Genomic DNA, 23561 nt, shown 5'->3' on the forward strand with positions numbered 1-23561 from the left:
GGGTTTGGCCCTGTAAACTCTCCCCATGTGGGATTCCCGGGGCTGCTGGAGAGGAGACGGCATTCCCACTGACAGGGAGAAAACGGGAGGCTTGATCACCCCATGCAGGGAGCAGGGGCCTGCACGCAGGCTCCGCACCTGCGCTGGTTTCTGTCTACACACAGGCTGTGGCTGGTTGCTGAGCAGGGAGCAGCGGGAAGAGAAAGGCCGTGCCAGGTGGGAGTGGGCAGCGGGGACACACTCGGGAAACCAGAGGGGCCTGACCGCACGTGGACCCCCGCCTGGGGCTCTGCGCTCGCCACTCACTGGAGGTCGTGAGCCAGCACCGCACCTGCGCCCTTGGCCTGACTGGGCTTCGGCCTCTCCTCTCCTGAGATCCCTCGGTCCGCGTCCGGAGGCCCACCTGCCCTTGCTGTGGTCCCCCCATTCTTCATTGTTTCAGCTGCTCAGCACTTCCCTCAGAGCAATGAGACGCCCAGAAATCACACACATTGGAACCGGTTCATAAATGTTCTCCCAAAGTGTCACCTCCTCCCTCCACCAGGGGGCAATGCGTCTTCAGGAACGTGTCCACGCGGCAAATCAGGCCAGGAGGGGGCAGCGTCTCACCACCCACAGAGCACAGAGCTGTGGCCTCTCGGTGGGAAGCTCTGGGGGTCTCGGCCAGTCCTCACCCGCTGCCCAGACAGCCGGCAGACCACAAGGTCAGCCGCGCCCTGTGCCTCCTGTGTGCGCGTATTTATTAACAGGGGCAGAATACCAGACTCTGCAAGTTAAGAATACGTCGGTTTAGGATCTCCCTGATGGTGCAGTGGTTAGGACTCTGCATTGCCAATGCTGGGGGCAAAGTTTCAATCCCCAGTCAGGGAACTAATATCTCAGCATGCTGAGAGGCATAGCCAAAACATTAAACAAGCAAAAAAAAAAAAACCAACAAAAATATTTCGGTTATGTGTTCTGTGATGGCCTTCCCTGAATGAGCAGAACTACTGAGAAGCAGAATGTTCTTCAAGACCCCAGGCATTTGGCCCCAGGGTGCCATGCACATTCCTGGAGCATCAAAGCACATGTCTCAATCATGTGGCCTGAGTTGGTGGGAAGGACCAGCAGGCAGATTAGAAAGCCGGAGAGAGGGATGCTGTGGGCTGGCCGGGGAAGCAGGTGAAGCCCATGGGGGCGACCGGGAGGGTGGCCTCCTGGGAAGCACACAGCCCAGGAGGGCAGGGGCAGGGCTCGCTGGGCTGTCACCACAGGGGTCGCCTGTGTGCACCAGCCCTGGCCGAGCCACCTCAGGCAGGCCTATGACTGACCCACCAACGGACTGGGTAATTGAGGGAAGCTCTGAAAATTGAAAGAAGAGAAAAACAGCACAAAACAAAACCGGGGTTGGTACAGAAAAGCACCAGTCACGAAGAGGACACAAGTTGCCTTTATCATGAGTGGGTTTTGAATTTTGTCAAGTGTTTTTTCTGCATATTCTTACTTGTAATTCTTACTTGAATGTTGGTAGAACTGAGCTCTGAATCCATTTGGTCCTAAGCTTTTAGCTTTGGGGAGGTTTTTGTGTTTTGGTTTTTTTTTAATTAATATTTGAATCTCCTTATTTGCTACTGGAGTGTTGAGTTTTTCTATTTTTTCTTGTTTTAGTCTTGACAGGGTGTATGTTTCTCAGAATTTATCTATTTCTTCTAGGTTTTCCAATTTGTAATTGTTCATGAGTAATAACGGCCCCTTATGATTATGCTTCTTTACTTCCGAGGTATCTGTTGTAATGTCGCTTTCCTTTCTGTGGTTATTTCAGTTTCCTCTCTTTCCTTCTTCCCTTAGGTAAGGGTTTATTGATATTGTTTGCTTCTTTTGAAAAATGCACTTCCAGTTCTTGCACATGCACACTGGGCATTCTGGCACACGGGCAATGTGTTTAGAGCTGTCGCTTAGCAACGATCATTCTGGGATGAAAGATTCCAAACCGTTGAGCTTCCCAGCTGGGAGGTTGTGGCGGGACGGCTCTGGCTTCCCTGTAGTGCTTGTGTTGGGTTTAGGGGACTGTGAAGAGCCGAGGGGGAGGTGAGGTGTGTTTGGAGCCCATAGGCTCTGCGATGAAGAAGATTTTTGGCTTCAGGAGTGAGAAGGGTGAGTCGCCCTTAGACTCCTCCATCAGCCTGGGGAGAGACAGAGGTCATCGTAGAACCAGCTTCCAGCCCGGGTACCACATCCGAGACAGGGACCTCAAAAAAATCCACAAAGCTGCCAGCAAAGGCAATGTAGCCAAAGTGCAGCAGGTTCTGTTGCTCAGAAAGAATGGCCTGAACGACAGGGACAAGAAGAACAGGTAAGTGGGAGGAAGGGCCTGGCAGGGGTCCCTCCTGTGAGTTTCCCCTCCAAGGATCGCAGACACCTTTGTGGGATCCAGCGCCCCACAGACTTGATCGGCTGCAAAAGCCTTAGCTGCTTTCGGACCCACTTATAATTCCCCTTATAGAGCACTTTACTGGTCATTTTAAAGTGATTTAACTGAATGACAGTAATCACAGAACTGAAATGAAACATGAATAGCATCTTTTTTTCCCTTCTTCCTTCTCCTCCTCTTCATTTGTTGTTATGCATGCATTAACATGATCTACTCATGAGTAGGAGAAGGCAATGGCACCCCACTCCAGTACTCTTGCCTGGAAAATCCCACGGATGGAGGAGCCTGGTAGGCTGCAGTCCATGGGGTCGCTAAGAGTCAGACATGACTGAGCGACTTCACTTTCACTTTTCACTTTCATGCATTGGAGGAGGAAATGGCAACCCACTCCAGTGTTCTTGCCTGGAGAATCCCGGGGATGGTGGAGCCTGGTGGGCTGCGTCTGTGGGGTCACATAGAGTTGGACACGACTGAAGCAACTTAGCAGCAGAAGCAGCAGAAAGAGCTCTCAAGTTCTATAGCCCTCAAGAAATCTTCTGGAACTCCGTGGCTCTCACATTGTTTTTCTCATGTGATTTATGAAAACTCTTCTTCCCTTGGATCGTCCATTGTGGATATTGGCAGTGGACAGATTTTTGATGTTGTCGGCATCTTATTTTTAATGTACACATTTTTATACCATAATGTTATATATTACAAAAAAGTGCATAGTGAGAAAAATAATCCCCATGACAGGCCAACTTCTGGGTTAAAAATTCTTCAGCTACACTGTTTTATATCAGTGTACACTTATGTGTCTATGTTCTTTGCTGAAGGACTTTAGAAGACAGCTTTGAAGTAGGAAGCTGGCTGTGTCCTTGAATAGGAGGACATTTTCTTAGGATCTATGGTCTTTCCATATTTAAACCAATAAACACATTGTGGTTTTAAAGATTTTGGGTTACACATGCTGTCTTTAGTTGTGGTGAAATTAAAAGTTTTGTGTAGAAGGCAAAGATTTGCCCTTTTAGATATCAAAATTTGCTGGGTGACATTTTCTATTAGGAAAGATAAATTATGTGTAGATGTGGGAGAAATAACCTGGTAACTATTTAGAGAAGAGTAACTAGATTTTTATCTCACCAAAAGTTTCAGATGGAGTATGGATCGAAAATTTTAAATACACGGGGTGAGAAAAGTACCAGAAGAAAACTGAAATTCCTATCTATACATTTTTTGTGTGCTGACAAAGACCTTTTTTTCCCTAGTTCTACTGTTTATTAACCTTAATATTTTTTTAATTGGATGGTAACTGCTTTACAATGTTGTGTTGGTTTCTGCTGTACAACATCAGAAATCAGTTGTAAGTATACGTATATCCCACCCCAGAGACCTTTCTAAAAATGAGTTCAAAGGCAAGAATTCTGGAGTTTCCTGGGTTTCACCTCCCCACTCCACCCCCCCAAAAAAGAAGAAAAGAAATCTGAAAGTTGCTTTAGCGACCCCTCAAATTTAAAAATCTCTGTAGATGAAGCTGTGTGTAGGGAAGTTGGATGAGCAGACAGGACTTGTCTTTCTGGCACTAATAGGAATGTGGCACAGATAAAAATAATTTGTCATTTTCAATTTAATTTAGAATTTTTTGTGAGGGTTGGTATCCTGTGACACTTTCAGTCTTTTCAGAAGTCAAGGGAATCTTGGGAATTTCCTGGCCGTCCAGTGGTTAAGACTCACTGCTCTGGGCCCAGGGTTCGATCTCTGGTGAGGGAACTAAAGTCCTGCAAGCTACAACGACATATTGTACAACATGGTGAATATAGCTAAGATGTTATAGTCCCTTAAATGCAGTGTAACCTGTAACAGCTGTGGGTCACTGTGTGGCGCACTGTATGATATAATAATATATAACACACGTCATCTCTAAAGCAAGCTTAGATGGAAACACCTCACGGGAATTAACCAACAGGAAAAAAGAGACATGAACAAACAAAAATGCTACAGTTTATAGTTGTAAAGACTATGAATTATAAATTATATTCCAATGTCAGAGATGTTAAAATGTGAGAAAATGAGCATATTAGAATCATCGAAGTACAATGTTGTCTCTAATCCTCAAAACATATCTGCAAAGGAGGTGTAATATCCTTTGACTTCATTCAGATGTTGTCCTTGTAAGATAGTAGTAATAGTAATAAATATGATAATACAATCTAACAATCACTAGCTGTTATCTATGCAAGGGATGGTTCTAAACCCTGTGCATGGATCTCATTTAAGCATCGCATCAGTGTCCTGTGAGATAACTACTACTCTGTCTCCATTTTGTTGGTGAGGAAATGGAGGTACAGAGAGGGTGAGTGACGGCTAATAAGTGACAAAGTCAAATTTAAACCCAAGTTGAGCTGAATCTCAAGGTCTCACGCATTCTATTCAAGTAGACTGTTCTTTCTTTACTGTGTAAGAGGAGCTAAACTAATATATGCTGCTCTTTCTCCAGAAGAAAATGAAATATTTGTTTCAGAGGGATAGGAGTACCATGCTATTGAGTGTTTTCAATCACACAAAGTTATTTGTTTTGAAACAGTTACACTACAGTTTCCTAAAAATTTGTCTTGCTTTCATAGGACTGCGCTCCACTTGGCCTGTGCCAATGGCCATTCAGAGGTGGTAGCTCTCCTCCTGGAGAGAAAATGCCAGCTTAACCTCGGTGACAGTGAAAACAAGACCGCGCTGATGAAGGTATGGGGCAGTGAACCATGTCCACATGAGATGGATGTGATTTAACTACTGAGACTAAAAATGAATGTATCTCATTAAAATATAGGGAACTGGTGAAGCTTGTGGACTATTTACTTTGAATTCCTAGAATTCACACTCTTGTTTCTTGGCACAACACTGACAGGCCATAGAATGTCAAGAAGAGGAGTGTGCGACTCTTCTGCTGGAGCATGGTGCCGACCCAAATGTCACGGATGTCAATGGCAATACCGCTCTCCACTATGCTGTCTTTTGCCAGAATGTATCACTCGCGGCAAAGCTGCTTTCCTATGACGCCAATATAGAAGCCAAAAACGAGGTATAGCTCAACTAACTTTATTCACAAAATATTTGCAAACCATTTTTCTAAACCAGAAGTGTTTTATTGATAACAGTGTGTAAATAGGTAGACTGAGTAGTGTCCAGCAGGCCCTGTTACCATGGAAACAACTCCAAAGTCACGCCAGCAGGTGGGTGGAAAATATCAGAGCCCACAGAAAGGGCAAAGCTCCCTAGCCACCCTTCTACCCCAGAAGGAAGATTTTCCCACTAGAACATGCTCAGGAGTGGGTGGTAGGCTCAGATCAGATCAGTCACTCAGTCGTGTCCGACTCTTTGCGACCCCATGAATCACAGCACGCCAGGCCTCCCTGTCCCTCACCAACTCCCGGAGTTCACTCAGACTCACGTCCATCGAGTCAGTGATGCCATCCAGCCATCTCATCCTCTGTCGTCCCCTTCTCCTCCTGCCCCCAATCCCTCCCAGCATCAGAGTCTTTTCCAATGAGTCAACTCTTCGCATGAGGTGGCCAAAGTACTGGAGTTTCAGCTTTAGCATCATTCCTTCTAAAGAAATCCCAGGGCTGATTTCCTTTAGGATGGACTGGTTGGATCTCCTTGCAGTCCAAGGGACTCTCAAGAGTCTTCTCCAACACCACAGTTCAAAAGCATCAATTCTTCGGCGCTCAGTCCTACAAAAAATGAAGGTGTGGGGGGAGTGAAGTGATGTGATGGATGGCTGCTTCCAGCGGCTCAGAGAATGGGCTCAGCTGCTGGAGGAGGGATGGGGGTAGGAGGAAGGAGAACCAGTGCCCAGCAGGGGGAGCTTGGGGGTGCAAGTGGGCTGGAGAGGCAGCAGGCCTGGAGCCCTGAGACCTCCAGGACCCCGGTTCTGAGATCCGGTCACGTGGGTCAGGTCACGTTTGACACCCAGCAAGGGTGTTCACTTGTGCTGGTGACCACTTGGTTCTCCAGGTACAAGTGGGTCTCCCACGTTCAGCCCTGGGGGGCGCTCAGTGGGGTTGCAGCTGAGTGTGGGCAGCTGATGATGGTGAAGCTGCCCCTCCTGCTCTTTCTCCTGCGGCTGCAGCTCTGGAGCTGCAGAGAGAGCTCCCCAACTCTCACAGGTGGGCTCAGTTTTCCTTGTTTGGAAGCTCCAGCCTTCCTTGAGTGAAAATATTTTGAAAGCACTTGATTGTCTAAGATGTCACTTTAAATCATGATATTGCTCAAGACGCATTAGGGAGTAAAGCATTCCTTGTTGTGTCGATGGCAGATATTTGTGATAACACTGCACTTTTTAAAGGTAAAACTTTTTCCAAGTATTTTTCCCTTATTGAAAAAAATTTTTTTTTTCCTAATTAGTCTAAAATAACACAGTAAAGCAAAATTTGCCTTGGAAATAGACTTTGTCTTAAAACTCAAACAAGCATTTGACAACATAATAGAAATCTTGCTGCTGCTAACACATTCCAATTTTATGAAAAAATGATTTATATAAAAATGATTTCTCTCTCATTGCCCAAGGCTTCAGAGGCTAAAAGGAAAGGCAAAGGAGCGAGCAGGTGAAAAATGCAGATCAAGTTGGAGTTTTGGGAGTTGGGGTATGCCAAGAAGAGGTGTTTTTTTAAAATATTTATTAGGCTGTGCTGGGTCTTAGTTTCAGTATGCAGGATCTAGTTCCCTGACCAGGGATTGAACCCAGACCCCCTGCACTGTGAGCACTGAGACCCAGCCACTGAACCACCACAGAAGTCCCAAGGTTTTGGTTTTTGGGTTTTTTTTTTTTTCCCCTTCAGTTTATATATTTCGGTAAGGTGCTTTTCAGTCTCAGGACAATAGTTGTTATTTTGAGAAAGAGATTGAGTGAATTGGAGACTTGCCTAGATACCAATTTTAGGAAGACTTTGCAGAAATCAGATCAGCAGTGAACAGGTGGTGATTAAGTTGGGAAAAAAAAGAGAAGAACAAATATTTAACAGAAATATTATCCTATTCTGGCAGAAACAGCCAGTTAGACAAGAGTCTGGACTCTGCTCTCAATCTAGAAGGTCTTGATGGAAAGTAAGGGGTTTATAAACAATGAGATCAGGTTGCCTTTTGTGTTTCTTAGTCCCTGTTCTACCATTATTTACCCAGGAAAATTTAATTCTGTTTTGATGACTCTTATCTCGTATACTTTTCTTTTTTCTTCAAATCCTCAAGTAAGAGAAGGAATTGGCCATGTGGGTGAGAGATGAGACTGGAATGTTTGCTGCGCTAATTCTCAGCTAGAGTGTGCTGGTGAAAACCACAATCACTTGGGAAAGTTTATAAAAAAATTTACAAGCCTAGGCTGTTCCCTGAAGATTTTGATGAAATAAATCGAGGAAAGCCTGGACATGTGTATTTAGAAATATTTCCTTGAGATTCTGATACGATCCTTGGTGAAGAACTATGGAGTGATTAAGGATAATTTCTAAGTGCACCTATCTCAAAAATAAGTAATCGATAGAAGAGTTGGAGTTTGATCAATGCTGGCTACTTCCATCAGCTCCCTCCTTTGCAACAATATTAGCCAGACTTTTTCCTCTGCCTCTGTGATTGAGAAGTTAAAAGGAATATTTTTGGCAAAATCTATTGGCCTGAATAATATAACTCCTTTTTCTTCCAACCACTAATTATTCAGTGACACTCCAAGAGTCTTTAGAGATTTGCTCATGGCGAAGTCACTTCGTCTGTAGAGTCTGACCCTTTAAGAATTTTACACCTTCTATTATCAACAAGGTCATGAGGTCAACAGATGTTTGTTACCAACAGTGTTTTCCTGACTGCAGTAATAGTAACTCATGAGCCTTCTTTTGGTGTCAGCAGGACAGACTCTTGCAGTGTGTGTGTTAGATTTGCTGAGCCCTGGCATAAGCAAGACGACAGCTTTAAACATCAAAACCCATGAAGTTAGTACAGATGGGGATTCTTTTAATAATTTAGTTTCAGCAGTCTTAGGAACTCATTATCCATTTGGTTAATAATCTGGGAGAATTCTAGGAACAGATTGTAGTTTTAACAAGCAGTGGAAACAGTCTTAAAGTGGGAATTTTGAGTCTTGTTTTTTAAATTTATTTTAATAAAATTATGAGTCAACAGCAATTTTTATTACATATTGAGACCCACTTTTCTTGTGAAACACATGATACTAAAGAAAGGAAAGCTTTCACATACAAATATTTGCTTTATGCCCACCTGTTTGGAAACGGCAAAACGTGAAACCACAAGTGGGCTACAGAGCAAATGTGGTCCTTGGATATGTTTAGCTTACCTACCTCCACAGACTGAGTCAACATTTAAAACTTAGCAAACTCATGTGGAAGTCTGCATTTCAGGCTTCTTGGAGAACTCAATCTGGTCCCCCTTGAGCCCATTCTACTGTTTGGTCTGCGTGTGGAGCTCTGCGTGTGGAGGCTTCCCCTTCTGTATGGGGCGTGTGTTCGCAGGTTTGCTAGCCTCACCTGGCTTTTTCATTTACTCAGGCCACCGGCTTTCCCTCCATTAGCATTTGAGTTTCCAATTCTTGTTTTATAGTTTATTTTGATAACTATTTCAAGATTTTAAAACAGTCTAATTAATCTATAATTGATTTCATATTTTAAAAGAATTTCTTCAGGATGGGATTCAATTTTTCAAATTAGAATTTTAAGTTGGTTGTGGCAGTTTCACACTGAATGAGTCTCCCAAACACACAGGATTATGAGAGAGAGCGCAGGGAGAATTCACGGAAGAGCAACTCCTCAAGAAAACGCTGAGTGCATATTTATTGGTAACTTATATTCTGAAGGAGATCAGTCCTGGGATTTCTTTAGAAGGAATGATGCTAAAGCTGAAACTCCAGTACTTTGGCCACCTCATGCGAAGAGTCGACTCATTGGAAAAGACTCTGATGCTGGGAGGGATTGGGGGCAGGAGGAGAAGGGGACGACAGAGGATGAGATGGCTGGATGGCATCACTGACTCGATGGACGTGAGTCTGAGTCAACTCCGGGAGTTGGTGAGGGACAGGGAGGCCTGGCATGCTGCAATTCATGGGGTCGCAAAGAGTCAGACACGACTGAGCGACTGAACTGAACTGAACTGACCTTGTAATCTTTAACTAAGAACAGTAAAGCAAGACAGAGACCAGAACACTGGGATTAAGGAAGCTTCCTCCTGGAGGTCTGGAGGTAATTACATGAGAGTCGTCAAGAAAGGTCTTTGAAGAGAAGCAGTGTTGTTCTGTGTCAAAACAGCATCTAGCTAAAGCTGACCTGTCAGGTTAACTTAAGGGTGGGGGAAGGAACAAGCAAAGGAGAATGAGTAAGATTAAATTTCAGGAGACTTTGCTGAGAAAGCCAAAAAAGCATGGTGCCTACAGTTGGTTTTTTGGAAGAAAGAAAAACACAAAACAGCCTTTCTCTTTGCGTGTTCATGTAGAGGATAATATTCCCATTGGAATGTCTGTAAACCTCATGAGGTTACTCTTGGTCATCCTTGGATAGCTTATGCATGCTACAGATAATATTATATAGTCCTGCCTCAGCATTGTTCCTAAAATATGCAGCTGATTTAGTAGCTGATTGATTCTCTCTGGAGGAGTGTTGAGACTAGTAATAGAGCAAGTAAATACTACAATATTCCTGATAAATACTATGATAGAAGCAAAGATCCTTGGAACCAGTAAATGTTGAAAGTGAGTTTTAGAGAATGACTCTGTGGTTCATCTTTGGAAGAGGTAGAGGAGGAGCATTTTATTAGTTATCTTTTTGAAAGACGTATTTGGCTGCACTGGGTCTAGTTGTGGCACGTGGGATCTTTAGTTTCGGCACGTGGAATCTAGTTCCCTGACCAGGGATGGAACCTGGACCCCCTGCCTTGGGAACTCAAGTCTTAGCCCCTGGACCCCCAGGGAAGGCCAGGAGGAGGAGCATCTTGAAGAGATAGAAGGCGCGCCAGGGGATGAGGAGGAGGGGCTCCCTTTTGTTTACTTTCTGAATTATATGTTTAAGTTCAGAGAATCTATTGCATGATTTTCCGTTCAGTTTAGAAATAGGTTAACTGTGTACATTAGAAATGGTTTTTCCTGTTTTACAGGATGGCCTTACACCACTCTTACTTGGCATAAGTGAAAGGAAACAGCAAATGGTGGAATTTTTAGTAAAAAAAGAAGCAGATATACATGCGGTTGATAAGATGCAAAGGTACAGTTGTTCTTTTTCTTTTTAAAAACCTTAGTGCTGTTCTCGGGTGCTAAGATCAAGATTAAATTAATAACAGGTTTCATTTGTGATCAACACTTCATCAGTTAGGTAGAAAATCAATTATTCTGACTGGGAATCGTGAAAAACTATATAGCAGGAATATATAGCAGGATTCATATTCCTTTATAATATCGAGTGATGTCATATGCAACCTATTCTTTTTTCTGGTTGATCTTGTAGTAGCTGAGGGATTTCATACTAGTTTCATTAGCTGTATAAAAGATGGATTCTGCTTTTCAGTTTACCTTATGACAGTACTGAATTTCTTAATTATTTTATAACGATTGTTTAACCTCTACTTCGTATATATTTTTCCTTAAAAGATGCATACTAAACATAAAGGACTTGATTTTGTCTTTTGGATGACTCTTTGCTTTCAGTTACTTTCTTTGAAATATACTGATGTTATTAGATTGCAGAAGAGTCCTTCACAGTTTAGTGACTAAACAGCAACAAAAAAGTGATGAGTAATCACTGTCACCAGATACTGTGGGCTCATCAGTTTTTATCCTTTTTCATTTCTAGTACATTTTGATGTTTTCATTTTAAATGAAGGTGGGAGGAAGAACGATAGGTTTAATTGGACAAACAGTTCCTTTAACAAAGATAAGTCAGAGGTGGATGATACAGACGAAAATGATGGGCTTTAGATTCAGACTGGGTTCAACTCCTAGCTTTCCTACCTATTAGGGTTATGACCCTGGGCACAGTACTTATCATCAGCAAATAAGTTTCCTGGAACAAAAAGGCAAATAGTAATGCATCCTTCAAAGGCGGCTGTGTGTATGTATAGCATTTCATTTAGTGAAGAGCACATGCTTGTCAACATCATTAAGTGCCTCGGTGACTATTTTTATTTCCATTATTGCTAATATTTTTGTTTTAAGCCTGCAAATAGCCTTTGCTTAACCCAACCTCTAGCTGACTTTGAAGCATAATATATCAGACTAAGGAGGAAACGGGGGATTCGTCCTTTAAATACTCACCTGCCTCAGATAAGTGACCTCAGCATAGTTTCTTGTCCATCAAGGACTTTGTTATTATTTTTTTAAAGCATTTATTTATTTGACTGCGTGCAGTCTTCGTTGTGGGAACTCTCAGTTGCAGCATGTGGGATGAGGTTCCCAGTCCAGGGGTGGAACCTGGGCCCCCTGCATTGGGAGCCTGGAGTCATAGCCCCTGGTCCACCAGGGGAGTCCTCATCAGGGACTTTTGAAATAGTAACTGCTGCTGCGTGCCATCCCAGTGGGGCAGGAGGCTTCTTTTCCATCCCTTCATTTTAGCCGTGGAAGTAATTTACAAGGATGTACACTTGAGCATGTAAATGGTCAGTTCTTCATGGAAGGGCAAGATGTTAACTTGGTAAAACATATCAAACGAGCTGTTTCTGTAAGTTAACTCAACTTCCTGAGGGTGACGTCATCTCTCTGTTGTTTTAGAACCGCCCTCATACTTGCTGTCAATTATGAATGTACCGATGTAGTCAGTCTTCTCCTTCAGCGAGGTGTCGACGTCTTTTCTCCAGATGGCTTTGGACGGACTGCGGAAGAATATGCTGCTATTAGTGGTTTTAATATGTAAGTGTTTACATTAAAATGCCAGGTATCACTAAACTGCAGCCAAAAAGAATTCTAACTGTTACTTGTTACATGACCAATGAGAGTTGTCTGTCTGGTGCCGGCAGCGTCTATCCTGTGGGGGCACCTTTCCTTAGGTCATAGGTTCCCTGTCATCCTTCCCAGAGTAGTGGGTGTCAACTTGCCTGAGATTCCATAGTTACAGTTGGCCCCCTCATGGGATCTGTTTCCTGTAAGAATGAAAATCTTCCAAAGGATTTATCTGCCTCATTTACCAGAAATCCTTAAATCTCAAGTAAGTTAGTTCAGAGAGGAATTTAGAGAGGTAAGCCCTGCCTAGGACTTGCCAGGATCCATTGTAAGAGTAGGGTAATGTCTTCCAAGTGAATCGGAGATGAACATGGAGATTAAGCATCATTGTCAGAAAGATCAGCTGGTTGAGACTTTGAGCAGGTAGAGAATGGAGAGGAGCGGTCCAGGCCAGGTCTTGATTGTGATTAGTTTTCTGCACTTGGTGTGATTAGCTGCAATAAAGGGGGATGATTATGTTATCTAATGTAGAGAGTTCATATTTTATAAATAAATTTAGGTACAAATTATATAAGAGCTGAGGTTCCCTAAATTACGAACCACAAAGAACAACTGATCACCATAATTAATAACAGTTTCCTGCAGCCCTTGAATGCTAAACATATAAGAAAACAGACATTGGTTTTATTGGGGATTTCAAAGTAGTTCCAGCAATAAAGTTCAAGAACAAATTATTCCATTCTGCAAGCATTTTGGGGATATATTATCTCATTAGATCCCAGTTGTGTAGAGGAAGACTTTGAACTCCAGAGAATCAACTTCTCTAGAAACAAAGAGCAGTTGGTTACAGAGCTAGGATTTGCAAGTTTGAAAGAGTTTTCGTATGCCAAGCTAAATCTAGTTAATCTACTGAGCTATATTGCCCTCAGTTCATGACTACTTCATCTTCCTTTTCTTTCTCCTTTAAATACATACTAAGCAAAACTTTGTAGAACTTAGAAACTTGAAATGTATGGGACAATTGTAGTTTTGATATTATCGCTGACATTGTCTGTCTGAAATAATCTAAGAATTTAACATATTTTGTAGTTGTTTTCCATATTAGTGTTAAAATATTATTTATCACATTTTTAACACATAGCATTTGTGAACTGATCTCTGAATATAAAGAAAAGAGGCCTAAAACTACTCCCGAAAAGAGCAACCCAGGTACGTCATCTGCTAATAATGAATTACTCTTGGTGATTCTACCATAGATAAAGTAGGAGTGAGGAAGTTTCAATAATGAAAGAACTATGATAAAATTAGTGTAAAATGTACGTGTATTTTATTTTTAAATTAATATCTTAATAGTCTAGTATTCAGAATTGTTAAAGAAGTTAATTGTAGGTAATTTAACATCAGAGACAGTATTGTCTGAAAAGAATTCCATGTATTTAATCACAGCCCCTAAAATCCTGTAGTAGATTTTTGTGTAAATTAGAAAAAATGTTTGTTAGTATGATATATATTTCATCTATAATCATATTATAACAAATTGGACTTCTTATAAAAGTGGAACTTTAACAAATAGTTTGCATTTAGTGAATGAATAGTTATCAGTTACTGTGTAGTGATTAGTCTCATTAAAGAAGTTACCATCGTTTAAACTGGGAACCTCAACAATCCCTTCCTGGTAGGATAAGAAATGATAAACAGTAAGACCTGCAATGCTGAGCCAGTGTGCAGTGTACCAGGAAGAGATTACTTTCGAAAGATACCTTGGAATAGTACAGATCAGAAAAGCAATGCCTAGTTGAGAACCACCGATTATTTTGCCTATTGTACCAACAAGGTCTCTATTACCAACTTTATTCCTCACAGATCCAAAAAGAGTGAGATAGGTTGGCTTCATTAGAACCAGATGTTTCCTTCTGTGTGTTGGATAATTGTCATGATAGTATAGTTTTGTAAGAACAACATGTTCTGTTGCCATTCTTTAAAAGAGTATCATAATAGATTTTCAAATAGATCAACTCAAAAGACCCCAAACACTTCACATTAGCAAAAACACCACTATGTCCCCTTCATGTGGCATCTAGCACATTGTACAAGCTGTCTGAGAACACCTTTAAACTTAGTAGACCTCTATCTAATCAAAAGGGGCTTCCCAGGTGGCTCAGTAATAAAGAATCCGCCTGGCAATGCCTGAGATCCTGGTTTGATCCCTGGATCGGGAAGATCCCCTGGAGAAGGAAATGGCAACCCACTCCAGTATTCTTGCCTGGGAAATCCCATGGACAGAAGAGCCTGGTGAGCTACAGTCTATTGGGTCACAAAGAGTTGGACACGACTCAGTGACTGAACAACAACAACATCCATCAAAGGACTTCTGTATGTTAGAGAAGATACAGAGATGACATAGAGTCTTGGTCTTCGATATGCTCAGAACAGAATAGAGTTGTCTCTGGTTACTTTCTATAGTTTTCTAAACAGACTTTTTAAGGAAATCATTCTTATTTATTTGTTCATTTGTTCACTGAAGAAATAAATATCAAGTGTCTTTTACGTACCAAGCATTGTTCTGATGTTACTGGGTGCAAACATTTAAAAATCACTGCGCCTGCCCTCCAGGCTCGAGCTTGGAGGACCCCTCTCCCTCCATGTGAGTCATCCCTCCAGCATGAGATCATGACGACACATGTGCAATGCTGTCCAACAGCACCAGAGTCTGTAGCTCCTTCCATCCTTCCCTTCCTCCCCTTATTCATCAGCTTAGGATCTGATGACAAATGCCTTCCAAGCTGAAAAAGCATGATTTCTATCAACATTTGCCATATAATGGGGAGGATTGATATAATGATATCCCTCAGTAGAACAGAGCACTGTTTAGACCATCCTGCTCTAGGTGGTCCAGATACCCTTGAACAATGGAAGGAAATAGTCTCAAGAGAGTGTACTTTTCACATGTATTAGTACGTATACACATATATTTAAAACATTAAGAAGTTCAGCTTATGTGTACCCTACTGCCTGCTCACCACAAGTCTGGTCCTCATCCCCACCACCCAGCTGACCCCCTTCACCCATTTGCCCTCCCCCACCTCCCTTTCAAGAGATCATCCTTTCTAAATCTGGAATCACTACATCTCCCATACTTCTCTTACATTTGGAAAGAGGGCCAGGAAGACTTTGTTTCCTATGTTTTCCCACGCTCTGAAGTTCAGTGCCTGTAGACCAAGCTTCCCTGTGAGAGGGCGTTTTCATCCTGAACTGAAGAGCCAGAGAAGTTGTGTTATGTCCCAGCAAGACACCTGTTCCTCTGTTCACTGCTCCAGACAATGGAAGTCCAGGAACACTGTGCTGTTTCAGCGTGCTATTGACAGCATATCGCACTGATTCTATTAATGGTGCAGTATCATTTTCTGTCAGTCTCCTAGAGTTTGGTTAGGATTATGGTCATTGTAAACAGCAGTTCTTTCTTCTTTCCCTCTGTTCTACATTTGATGACTATAAGGAGAGCAGTGGTTCTTAGGTATTAGTGGCCCATGAGGATAATACGATCAGTACTCCCTCTAGTGTGGTCTCCAGGTGAGGTCCCAAAGGAACACTTTTAAACAAAACATCAGTCTTGAGGTTTTAATCGTCTGTATTTTTCTTTTGTTGATTTAAAATGTGTCTTACTTTTTTCTTTAATAGCGGCTAAGAGTTCTGCAGAAGACTCTTTAAGCAGGTAGGATTTGACGGATTTTTTAAAATTGTATGTGTTACTAAGAGAACACACAGAGAAGAGAAGCTAATGTTTGTTGAGTGTTCTGCTCTGGGTTAGAGACTGCGTTATGTGCTTAACATTTGTGACCTCCTAGAGTCATCAGAACAGCTTTGTCAAGTAACTGTGTCCTACTTTTACTTAATTAGGCAACTGGTTTGGGGAGGTTGATGAATGGACCCATGATTCCATGGTTAAAATGAGTTGACCTGTGATTTGACAGCTGGCCTGCCTGGCTCCAACATCCACTCTCCTGTCCCTCAGCAGAGATTGAGAAGTACCCGTGTAGCATATAAGTGAAACATATAAATTATTTCTTTGACTTGTGTCCATTTTAAGTTTTAGACATTGCGGGGAACTCCTGTATTCCCTTTAAAGTGAAGGGGAGGAATGGGGCCTTCTCCATAAGTGATTTCCCTGCTGAAGGACCAAGACTGCCATTTTTGATGGACACAGTCTAGGCTCTGAACCAGGGACAGACAATGGAGAAGGAGCAGCATGTCCTTCTGCTTTAAGTCACCAGGTTTATTGCAGTTTGGGCAAACAAAAGTTACGTCAGTCCATCAGTTAGATTTTCAGTTCAGCTATTAGGACTTGGTGAAAACATATTATTTTCAGGCTCTGCCAATATATTGGCTGTCAGTCTTTGTTATGGAAACTAAGAATGAGTCTTACCTAGATATGTCCTAGGTTGGGAGAGATGGAAACAGAAATAGGTAACTAAAATCTCTTTTGGAGACTTCTCTGGGGGTGCAGTGGTTAAGATGGTTAGTAAGACTTCTCCTTCCAATGCAGGTGGTGTGGGTTCAATCTCTAGTCGGGAGCTAAGATCCCACATGCCTTGGGGTCAAAAAGCCAAAACATAAAACAGAAGCAACATGGCAACAAATTCAATAAAGACTTTTAAAATGGTCCACATCAAAATATCTTTCAAAAAATGTTTTAAAACAGAGGCCAAATTTTAATTATGTCAAGAAACTTCGTTTACTACATAGATAGCCAAACTTTCACTTGCTTCTTTTTTTTTTTTTTTCATTTAGAGAAATGAACTCACTCATTTTCTTTGTGTTTATGCTCTAAAGGTTTTCCAACAAACCTGGTGTGGATTCATGGCCTACATCAGATGATGACATCTTAGGTTGTGAAACCAAGGTAAGGTGGTCTCTTGTGAAATTAGTTTTCATGCTCTGAATTCAGTTTCATGTAGTGTTTACTCTTAAATTCAGCAATGGTGTCCATCTAACTGTTTTATGTTTGTAATGGAAAGTTCTTCAGAGCAAACTATTTTATAAAAATATGACTAGTTGATTTTTTTTTTATTTTTAACTTTGGTAAATACTGAAGGTGGGGTGAAGAAAACAATGGGCTGGAAAATATAGAGTGACAGGAAAATTGTATTGGGAAAAGCTTTCCCGCAGTGAAGGAAATATGAATTTTGGTCAAGGATAGAGTCTTACTGTGAATTTTAAACCATAAGGACATGACTTTTGCAACACTCATAATGATGTCTTTAGTGGATATAATTACTTATTTTAATAATCATGGAATCTTCCTGGAGCCTTTCAGTTCCAAAACTATATAGTATATATCATCTAGTTGCCCCCCAGCCACTACCCACCACCCCTGGACACTTTATTTTGGTTTCTTGGCATTGGCAACCCTCTCCAGTACTCTTGCCTGGAAAATTCCATGGACAGAGGAGCCTGGTAGGCTGCAGTCCATGGGGTCGCAAAGAGTCAGACACGACTGAGTGACCTCACTTTCACTTTTCACTTTCATGCATTGGAGAAGGAAATGGCGACCCACTCCATTGTTCTTGCCTGGAGAATCCTAGGAATGGGGGAGCCTGGTGGGCTGCCGTCTATCGGGTCGCACAGAGTCGGACACGACTGAAGTGACTTAGCAGCAGCAGCAGCAGGGTTTTTAGGAGGGCCTTTTTTTTTTTCTTTCTCTGTTTCTGTCTTGGCTCTGCATTAAGACTAAAAAGTTGAAGTTATAGAGATTTAGAAATTAAAATTCTGTGTCTCCAAAATCCATATTATAAAGGGATTCCACTGTGTTTTCTCAAGCATTCCATTAAGAGTATATTCACAACTCTTCATCTCATTGAAGAATGCATGTTTGCCTAAAATAATAACCAGCTATAGAAGCGGTTTCCCTTGTGGCTCAGACAGTAAAGAATCTGCCTACAATGCAGGAGATCTGGGTTCAATCCCTGGGTTGGGAAGATCCCCTGCAGAAGGAAACAGCTACCCACTCCAGTATTCTGGCCTGGAGAATTCCATGGACCATATAGTCCATGGGGTTGCAAAAAGTCGGACACAACTGAGCGACTTTCACTTCATAGAAGCAGAGACTTTTAATAACCGTAAGACAAAACTTACAACTTGAGATTTTTTTTTCTATTGTAGTTTTTAAAAAACCTACTCCAAGTTCTTGTGACACATTCTAAAACTTCAGATTTCAGACATTTTGTATTACTGTGATTGAAGTATTCATCTTACAGCCCCGTATCAGTGTAAGCCAGTGGAGTTCAGGAAACAACTGTGCATCTCCTGGAGCACGTAGCATAGGTCTCGAGTGTAAGAATCCTGTTAATAGTTTTTGAATGTGAGTAAATGAAGAGAGAAATGGTATCCTATATAATGTTGCAGGTAATATAGTTCAGTTGAGTTATGTTGAGGAAGGAGGTCCTGCATAACAAGGAAATAAATAAGAAATACGTGAAAAGTAAAAGGTTATAGTATTTTTTTCAGTGTCCACCAATTGTGAGATGAGAATTTTAGGTTAAAATTTTTGACCTTTTTAGTCCCATCTTGTGTTCCATTAAATGTTTCTTTTCAAGCCATACATTCTCCTCAGAATTTTGATTACCAGTTCTTTTTCCCAGTAAATAGTTAGGAATATTTCTTAATCAATTTTCTCTCTCTCAAGTAATACTTTCCAACATTCAGGTAGTGATAGATGACCATGTGTGGCTAATCAAATGACATTTTTTATAGTGGCAAAATTCAGCTCTAATATGGTAGTATTTATAAACAAAAAGATTTAGAGTAATACTGACTGCTATACTAGGGATATATTATGAACAAAAGCCTCTGTCTTAAATATATGTTTTGTATACAATGTATGTTGATATTTTCATAAAATTTGAAGAACAATATAGATGCATAATTTATATATTAATAAAAGCGTTGAAAACAGAGGCTTTGTTCATAGTATATCCTTAAGAATACTGATATATTACTGATCTATTGTATATGAATTTTAAATATATGTGTTTTTCCACAAACCTTATTATACTTATTTTTTCCCTTAACTTTGTACTTGACTAGGAACATCTCTCTCTTTGCTTTCTTTTCCTCCCCCACCTTTTTTTTTTTTTTTTTTTTTACTGTTAACCTAATTTTTCCTTGCGGAATACTTTTCTTCACTGTCTGTTCTTTCAGTCCATCTCTCTCTGCCTCTATTGTGAACATGTTTGATTATGGCTTTCTGTTTAGTGTGTTTGTGGCTTTCATTCATGATCATTTCCCTACAGGTTTGCTCTTGTTTTTTTTTTCCCTTTTTCTTTGAAAGAGCCGAATTGAAACAATCATTTGTCTTTAGTTGTTTAACAAACAGAATAGAAGTAGCTTATGCTGTTTGCACTTGTAACCTATCTAAATAAGGTTCTACTAAAATCTAAACTTTCATATTTCCCTTCCCAAGTGATAATTCATGCATATAGAAATCATGCAAGCATATGTCAAAATATAGCAATTAATTTAAATGTCTTAGTTTTTCAATAGTACTCTAAACTGCCAGGGATAAATTTTTTTTCTAGAACATTTTGGTAGAGAAATAACCTAGTGGGTGTCATAGTATTTGTACAGCAGTCAATTAGGGGTAAGGAGAGGAACATCTGGGGTTTCTGATGTCATCTGTCATAATGCTTACCCTATGAGAAGGTTAGTCAGTGGCAGAACTGGGATTTGAATTCACATCTGAATGACTCCAGAGCCTGTGTTCTCTGTGTTAGATCATATAGTAATGGGGGAGGTTATAATTCTTTTATTCAAGTTGATACTTATTATTCATCAAGCTCTTATTTTCTTCTTCAGAAGGAACCAAAACCAAACTTAGCAAAGCTAATGAAGGCTTTTCAGCAATCCAGGAGAAACCGTAAGTTATTTGAAGACTGTCCTCCTGGTGTTATTCACTGATTTGAAATGACAGAGGTTCTCATGTACTCTCTCCTGTTTTCACTGTATTAGAAGCAGAATGTGGCATTGTGAGACGAGAGAATACCACCCTCTCTGAGAACAATAATTCTGATAGTGAAATTGAAGATGTGGCTGAAACCCTTCCCAAACCATCACCTGGAGTCCAGGGCTTCTCTCATCCTGCCTCCCCAAGGCCTGATCCTCTTCCAAAACCACTCAAGACTCTAGCAGGCCTTGGTCTTGCAAAGGTAAGTTGTTTTGTTTTTAACACTTTTTTCCCCTGTACTTTTTTACACACCATCCCCTTGATCCTTATGATGACAAAAAGGATCCCACCGCAGAAATGGAAGACATCAAAGTCATGATACAAAATGATGTGATAATAAGAGCAATATATCTGCATGATTCAGATTTATAAATGTTGCCATACTAAGTATGCCATTATGAAAGAAAAAAACTACAAAGCAATTAGGAAAAACAGCTAAATGAATATGAAGATGGGGAGGGGAATGAAGGAGAAGAATTCATTTAAGAAGGATAAGATGAATACGAGACGAGACAGAGGAGGCGGTCCTAAGATGGCAGAGGAATAGGACAGGGAGACCACTTTCTCCCCCACAAATTCATCAAAAGAACATTTGAACGCTGAGTAAATTCCACAAAACAACTTCTGAATGCCGGCAGAGGATATCAGGCACCCAGAAAAGCAGCCCATTGTCTTCAAAAGGAGGTAGGAAAAAATATAAAAGATAAAAAGAGAGACAAAAGAGGTAGGGATGGAGCTCCATCCCTGGAAGGGAGTCTTAAAAAAGCGAGAAGTTTTCAAACACGAGGAAGCACTCTCACTGCCGAGTCTGTGGTGAGCCTTGGCACCACAGTGGGCAACATAACCAGGAGGAAAAATAAATTAATAACTAAAACCCACAGATTATGTGCCAAACGGTAACTCCCCCAGCGGAGAAGCAGCGCAGACGCCTGCATCCTCCACTAGCAAGCGGGGGCTGGGCAGGGAGGCGTGGGCTGCATTGCTTAGAGTCAGGACCGGGCCTGAATGCCCCGAGGGCAATCTGAGGGAACTAACTTGGGCTAGCAAACCAGACTGTGGGAGAGCTACCACGCGAAAAGCCCTAACCTAAGACACCACCAGGCCCACTCACACAACAAAGGACCGAGCAGAGCTAGCCAGCTGCAGGCCAACCCATCCCCCGCCTCCGGTGACAGGCAGGCAAAGGCAGCCAGAGCCGGAAGGGGGCAATCGCGGCCCCAGAGAGGCATTATCTACGAAACTGCAAGCAGGCTTTGTTGCTAACCAAGACTTCTTGGGATTCTGGACGGTCAACATCTGCCTGAGAAGGTGCACCGGTGTACACCCAGAAAACCAAACGGCAGGGACGGGGGAGGCGATAAGTCGCAGCAGCCGCGCTCACCAAACACCTCATCACCTGAGCTGCTCAGACCTGGGAAGTGCACAAAACGCAGGCCCAACGGAGTCTGCACCTCTGAGGAGTACCCCAGCGCCTGAACCTGAGTGGCTTAAACTTGGGAGGTGCAGGCAGCCAAGGGCTGGCCTCCGACGGTTCCTGGCGGAGCAACCTGGAGCCTGAGCAGTGTGGGCAGGGAGGACACATGTGCCGTGAGCAGGGGCAGGCCCAGTGTGGCTGAGGCACTGCAAGCACACGCCAGTGTTATTTGTTTGCAGTGTCCCTACCTCCCCACAGTGCGACTGAACAAGTGAGCCTAAAAAAAGTGTCCACCACCACCCACCTTGTGTCAGGGCCAAAATCAGACACTGAAGAGCCCAGCAAACAGAAGAAGCTAAAACCGAGGGAACCTCCTTGCAAGTGACAGGTGCAATAGATTAAAACCCTGTCGTTAGTACCGACTACATGGGGAGGGGCCTATAGGTCTTGAGAAATATAAGCCGGATCAAGGAACTATCTGAAAATGAACTGGCCCCACACTGCCCACAACACCAGAGAAAGTCCTATATATATTTTTACTATTTTTATTATCATTCTTTATTTATAAAAATTTTTTTTAATTTTTAAGTTCTATTACTCCTTTTTCATTTTTATAACCTACTATTACTTTGCAAAAAAAAAAAGAGAGAGAGAGAGAGAAAGAGACCCTATTTTTTAGAGCAAACTTCCTATATATATATATATATATTTTATACTTTTTGTGACTTTTTTTTCCTTTAATATTGAATTTTTGAAAATCCAACCTCTACTCTAGATTTTTAATCTTTGCTTTTTGGTACTTGTTATCAATTTTGTACCTTTAAGAACCCAATCTTCAGTACTCAAGTTTACTCGGGAGCAAGATTACTGGCTTGACTGCTCTCTCCCACTTTGGACTCTCCTTTTTCTCCACCAAGTTGCCTCTATCTCCTCCATCCCACTTCTCTTCTCTACCCAACTCTGTGGATCTCTTTGTGTGTGCCGGACGGTGGAGAACACTTAGGGAACTGATTACTGGCTGGATCTGTCTCTCTCCTTTTGATTCCCCCTTTTATCCTCCTGGCCACCTCTGTCTCCTTCCTCCCTCTTCTTCATGTAACTCTGTGAACCTGTCTGGGTGTCTCTCACTGTGGAGAAACTTTTCATCTTTAACCTAGATGTTTTCTCAATGGTGCTGTATAGATGGAGAAGTCTTGAGGCTATTGTAAGAATAAGACTGAAAACCAGAAGCAGGAGGCTTAAGTCTAAATCCAGAGAACTCCTGACTCCAGGGAACATTAATTGACAGGAGCTCATCAAACGCCTCCATACCTACACTGTAACCAAGCACCACCCAAGGGCCAACAAGTTCCAGAGAAAGACATACCACGCAAATTCTCCCGCAACACAGGAACATAGCCCTGAGCTTCAATGTACAGGCTGCCCAAAGTCACTCTAAACCCACTGACATCTCATAACTCATTACTGGACACTTCATTGCACTCCAGAGAGAAGAAATCAGCTCCACCCACCAGAACACCAACATAAGTGTCCCTAACCAGGAAACCTTGACAAGCCACCTGTACAACCCCACTGACAGCGAGGAAACTCCACAATAAAGAGAACTCCACAAACTGCCAGAATAGAGAAAGGCTACCCAAACGCAGCAATATAAACAAGATGAAGAGACAGAGGAATACTCAGCAGATAAAGGAACAGGATAAATGCCCACCAAACCAAACAAAAGAGGAAGAGATAGGGAATCTACCTGATAAAGAATTCCAAATAATGATAGTGAAAATGATCCAAAATCTTGAAAACAAAATGGAATCACAGATAAATAGCCTGGAGACAAGGATTGAGAAGA

The 23561-nt window shown here is 41.8% G+C and overlaps 2 protein-coding genes across 7 annotated transcripts in view; one reads left to right on the plus strand and one right to left on the minus strand.

Annotated features, from left to right (window-relative positions):
* Window positions 1-434, minus strand: part of LOC133258881 (ninein-like protein) — a 44299-nt gene extending 43865 nt beyond the window's left edge. The window contains 1 exon segment of the mRNA XM_061435565.1: window positions 307-434. Coding sequence (XP_061291549.1) covers window positions 307-434 — 128 coding nt within the window.
* An 806-nt stretch (window positions 435-1240) lies between these two features.
* LOC133258937 (ankyrin repeat domain-containing protein 26-like) overlaps window positions 1241-23561 on the plus strand; it is a 74083-nt gene continuing 51762 nt past the window's right edge. For 2 of the 6 annotated variants that reach the window (XM_061435678.1, XM_061435682.1), the window contains exons 1-10: window positions 1241-2332; window positions 5014-5128; window positions 5292-5465; window positions 10529-10635; window positions 12135-12272; window positions 13444-13511; window positions 15981-16014; window positions 17133-17202; window positions 20154-20214; window positions 20307-20503. In XM_061435678.1, the coding sequence (XP_061291662.1) occupies window positions 2100-2332; window positions 5014-5128; window positions 5292-5465; window positions 10529-10635; window positions 12135-12272; window positions 13444-13511; window positions 15981-16014; window positions 17133-17202; window positions 20154-20214; window positions 20307-20503 (1197 nt within the window). In that variant the 5' untranslated portion in view covers window positions 1241-2099. The remainder of the gene's footprint in view (window positions 2333-5013; window positions 5129-5291; window positions 5466-10528; window positions 10636-12134; window positions 12273-13443; window positions 13512-15980; window positions 16015-17132; window positions 17203-20153; window positions 20215-20306; window positions 20504-23561) is intronic. The other 4 variants (XM_061435677.1, XM_061435680.1, XM_061435679.1 and 1 more) reach the window with 4 other exon arrangements.

The sequence above is a fragment of the Bos javanicus genome, chromosome 13 (genome assembly GCF_032452875.1).
Source record: "Bos javanicus breed banteng chromosome 13, ARS-OSU_banteng_1.0, whole genome shotgun sequence".
Classification (NCBI taxonomy): domain Eukaryota; kingdom Metazoa; phylum Chordata; class Mammalia; order Artiodactyla; family Bovidae; genus Bos; species Bos javanicus.